Genomic DNA, 4,359 nt, shown 5'->3' with positions numbered 1-4,359 from the left:
AAGTTCCAAAAGTTTTTGTTTTTAGAAACTTCCAGGTGAGGGCAGATTGATGCATGTAGTTTATCAGTTTGGATTTAATATAATTCTGACATTTTGTTTCCCAAATTCCCTCTCAATTAAGTTTGGAAGGGATCAAAGCCAGAAATTGCTTGTGCCTGCTTCACTGTTTTTGGTCCCCGTCTACATCACTTTCTCTGTACAGAGGTGTAGCCCATTGCTCAGCTATTCACAATAAAAAAAGATCCAGGGGTACTAGGACAAGGATGCGATTGATGTATGGAGATTCTTACATGCAATATTTGCTTACATAATTGTGCAAGAAAGCAGGGATTGTGGATTTCAAAATGAAGTGTTCTCACTATCTAGAACTCGTATTAATGGAAATTGAATGTTATTTATTAAATAACTTTCAATAAATGTTATTCTTACTAAAGAACATTTAATGCATGGAGTATATCAAATGCATTACATAATGTATTAGTATAGGATTGGGATAGGCCGGTGACGGGTATTAAGGAGGGCACATATTGCATGGTGCACTGGGTGTTATATGCAAGTAATGAATCATGGAACATTGCATCAAAAACTGGGGATGTACTGTATGGTGACTAATGTAACAAAATAAATATTATTTAAAATTACATATTTAATAATATACATAATATACATTGAATAAATATTATTTATTAAATAATAAAATATACTAGTTTATGTTTCTGTTTTGAGACATAATTGATATAATTCTACTGTTCATAGGTGTACTGCATAAAAATTTGATATATCTATATATTGTAAAATAATTATCAAAATAACTTTAATTATCATCTATCACCACACATAGCTATAATTAATTTTCTTATGATGAGAACTTCTAAAACGTACACTCTTACCCACTTTCTTATATACAATAGAACATTGTTAACTATAGTCAACATGCTGTACATTACGTCATACAACTTACTTATTTTTAACTTATGCATCTTATAATTAGAATTTTTTTTTTAAAGATTTTATTTATTTATGTGACAGAGAGACAGCCAGCGAGAGAGGGAACACAGCAGGGGGAGTGGGAGAGGAAGAAGCAGGCTCATAGCGAAAGAGCCTGATGTGGGACTCGATCCCGGATCGCCAGGATCACGCCCTGAGCCGAAGGCAGACGCTTTAACGACTGCGCTACCCAGGCGCGCTATAATTAGAATTTTTACCTTTTGAACACCTGCACCCATTTTGACTATATTTTATGAATTTTTGATAACTGGTTGTAACATTGGAATTATAATTTTACTGTTTCATAAAATATAAAAGTTATAAAGATAGATAGATCCCATAAAATGTGATTATGTTATAAAAGTCAATTTTTATAACTTCTTAGAATTTTTTGTGGGAGGGAACAAAACATTTTTAGATGTATGTCTTTATAAATCAAATACCTGTAAAACTTTATTTATTATCATCATCAGGGTTTTGGAAAAATCCACTTTCCATTCTTGATGTATAGAAACTTTGATTTTCTTTTCAGAGATATGAATAATGGATAACCTCTAAGTATTGAATATTAATATAGAAAACACATTCTTCAAGCATTTTATTACTATATTTAATGGAGAAAGTTACTTTTGAGCATATTTTTCATTGCCTCCAAAACATCTTTATTCCTAAAGCTGTAGATGATAGGGTTCAGTGTGGGTGTGAGGATGGTATAGAATATTGCTAAATATTTGTCCTGACCAGGTGTGTGGTATGATTTGGGTCTCATGTATGTGAAAATAAATGGCCCATAGTACATTGTGACCACAATCATGTGGAAGGAACAGGTAGAAAATGACTTTTTACGTGCTTCTGATGATTTCATTTGTAGGACAGTAAGGAGAATTTGGACATAAGAAACAAGGATTAAGGAGAAAGGGACAAGCAGAAAAATTAACCCACTTACATAAACTCCTCGTTCATAGAGTGTTGTGTCCACACAGGACAACTTCAACATGGCAGGGACTTCACAGAAAAAGTGATCAATGGCTCTTGAGCCACAGAAGGGAAAGTGGAGTGCGTAAGCTGTGTGGACTATGGAGTTGACAGTCCCAACAAGCCAGGACCCTCCAGCCATGAGAACGCGGACATAGTCATTCATAAGAATGGGATAGTGCAGTGGATGACAGATGGCTACATAGCGATCATAAGACATTGCTGCCAGGAGAAGGCACTCACCACCCAGGAGCGTGAGGGATAGAAATATCTGGAAGCCACAACCTGCAAATGAAATAGTTCTGCTGCCTGACAGAAAGTCAGTGACCATCTTGGGAACAATGTTGGAAATATGCAAGATGTCCATGAAAGACAGATGGCTGAGCAGGAAATACATTGGAGTATGGAGTCTTGAGTCCCTGAGGATAAGGAGGATCATGACTGTGTTTTCTGTTATAGTCATAATAAAAATGATGAATATAAAGGAGAAGAAAACTAGACTTGACTGGGAAGAAGAAAAGAGTCCTAAAAGAATGAAATCACTGGTGAAACTGTGATTCTCATGTCTCATCATGAATTCCACTCTTTTTCCTAAAATAGAAAAAAATAGAGCTAAAATGCAGTAGTGTAAATCTCAAACTCATTTACATTTAGAAGCATAGTAAAATGAGAGTGATGCATATTTTGCAATTAAAATTAGTACTGACTCTCAACCAGCTTTTAAAATGGGCTTGTTTTACAACATGGCCATTTTTTTTGTTTGAATCAACTGATGATATTTGATATATTGATTAATCTCTTCACTCCATGTAGTCTTAGAGTCTTAATTCCATAGTCTTAAATCGAGCTCAGTCTTTTATCAAATGTCACCTTTTAAATGAGATTTACCCCTGAACAGTGTACTTAAAATCTCGGTATCTCCCAAGTTGCCTATTTCTCCTCATTGTGCTGTCCTTTGATGCATTTTGCAATTCACTTTTCATCTTTTACATATTAAATAAACTTATGAACTACATTTATTTTTTATAGTCATTCTAGCACATCTAACCTTAAACTTCCCAATGTGAAATCGTTGTTTCGCTCTCTGCATAAGCTGAATAGCTAAACAATGCTGGTACATAGCAGTTGCTCAATAATATATTTAAATACATGAATAAATGAATAGGATATAGAACTCATTTTTCTTTCTTTTTTATTTGGACAAAGAATAAAGCAAATGAAATGTGTTGTTTATAAATCTTTCTAAAATAATAAGTAATTATACGTTATAAAAACTAGCTTTATCTGTATTTGTAATTGAAATTACAATTTGTAAATATCAGTATTTAAATGTAAAAAATGAAAATTTTATTCAGTTAAAGTAAGAATATATTTTAAGTAGGCAGTTTTATTAAATCCTTGAAATTGAATTATATTTTATTAATTCTTTATATAGGGAATCATATTGTATCCTAAATGATGAAATTGTTTGATGTGGAAGGTAGGTACTTAACTGTTCCATTTACTATTATGTGCACAAATTCACTATGTATGATCTATCCCTCAAATAGATATACATGCATACATACTTACACATACAAAGAACTTAGGAAAACACTGATGCAAGTCATGAAAAATAAATATAAAAAAAGTCTTTTTCCATCTTTAAGAACTATTCATAAGTTCCACGTGCTTACCTGGCTCAGTCAGTAGAGCATATAACTCTCGATCTTGCAGTTGTAAGTTCAAGCACTATGTTGAGTGTAGAGATTACTTAAAAATAAAATATTTTAAAACAACAAAAAAACTATTCATATGTTTGAATGAAATATGTTTTGGTTTTCAATTTTGGGAAGCAAATGCACAAATATGTCCCTGATAAAATATAAATAATTTGTGTTTTTCTGTTTTATTTTAGTGAGTATTGAGATTCTTCATTATGAAATAAACCTCCTCATTCTATTTTGATGGATGGAATGTGAACACTATTTTGCTATAATTTTAGGTATATTAAAAAATTAACCTTTAAATGAAGTTGCAGATATATGCATGTTTAAGTAGGTCTTACTGTTTTGACTTGTTCGACCTACAGTTCAGTAAAATTTGGTAAGGACATAGATTGAGATTGAAGGGCAGTGATGGATCCCATGAACTGGTGGATCATAAGTAAGTCTCTAAAATCTGTGAATAAAAAAAAAAACCCAATGAATAGTATTGACAACTCAAATTCAATATATCATTATCCAAAGTTGTTGACTTTTTCTCACTGCCAAAAATAATTTTGTCATTCTGGTTTTTCATTTTCCATTAATGATTTCCTTTGTTTGCTTAAGACTCTCCCTCCCTTGGGGCGCCTGGGTGATGCAGTCATTAAGCATCTGCCTTTGGCTCAGGGAGTGATCCCAGTGTTCTGGGATC

General features: G+C 32.8%; 1 protein-coding gene across 1 annotated transcript; it reads right to left on the bottom strand.

Annotated features, from left to right (window-relative positions):
* Positions 1-1,597: 1,597 nt before the first annotated feature.
* On the bottom strand, positions 1,598-2,536 carry LOC123786497 (olfactory receptor 2AJ1). Its single transcript, XM_045788767.2, has one exon. It carries the CDS (start codon positions 2,534-2,536, stop codon positions 1,598-1,600), a length of 939 nt encoding a protein of 312 aa, XP_045644723.1.
* Between the last annotated feature and the right edge of the window lie 1,823 nt (positions 2,537-4,359).

The sequence above is a fragment of the Ursus americanus genome, chromosome 5 (genome assembly GCF_024610735.1).
Source record: "Ursus americanus isolate L20-20 chromosome 5, mUrsAme1.1.p, whole genome shotgun sequence".
Taxonomy (NCBI): domain Eukaryota; kingdom Metazoa; phylum Chordata; class Mammalia; order Carnivora; family Ursidae; genus Ursus; species Ursus americanus.
Note: the sequence above shows the minus strand (reverse complement) of the source record. Positions and strands in the feature narration are given on the sequence as shown.

Excerpts from the sequence above, each read along its gene's own strand:
- LOC123786497 (XM_045788767.2), bottom strand. The coding sequence starts at position 2,536 with ATGATGAGACATGAGAATCACAGTTTCACCAGTGATTTCATTCTTTTA.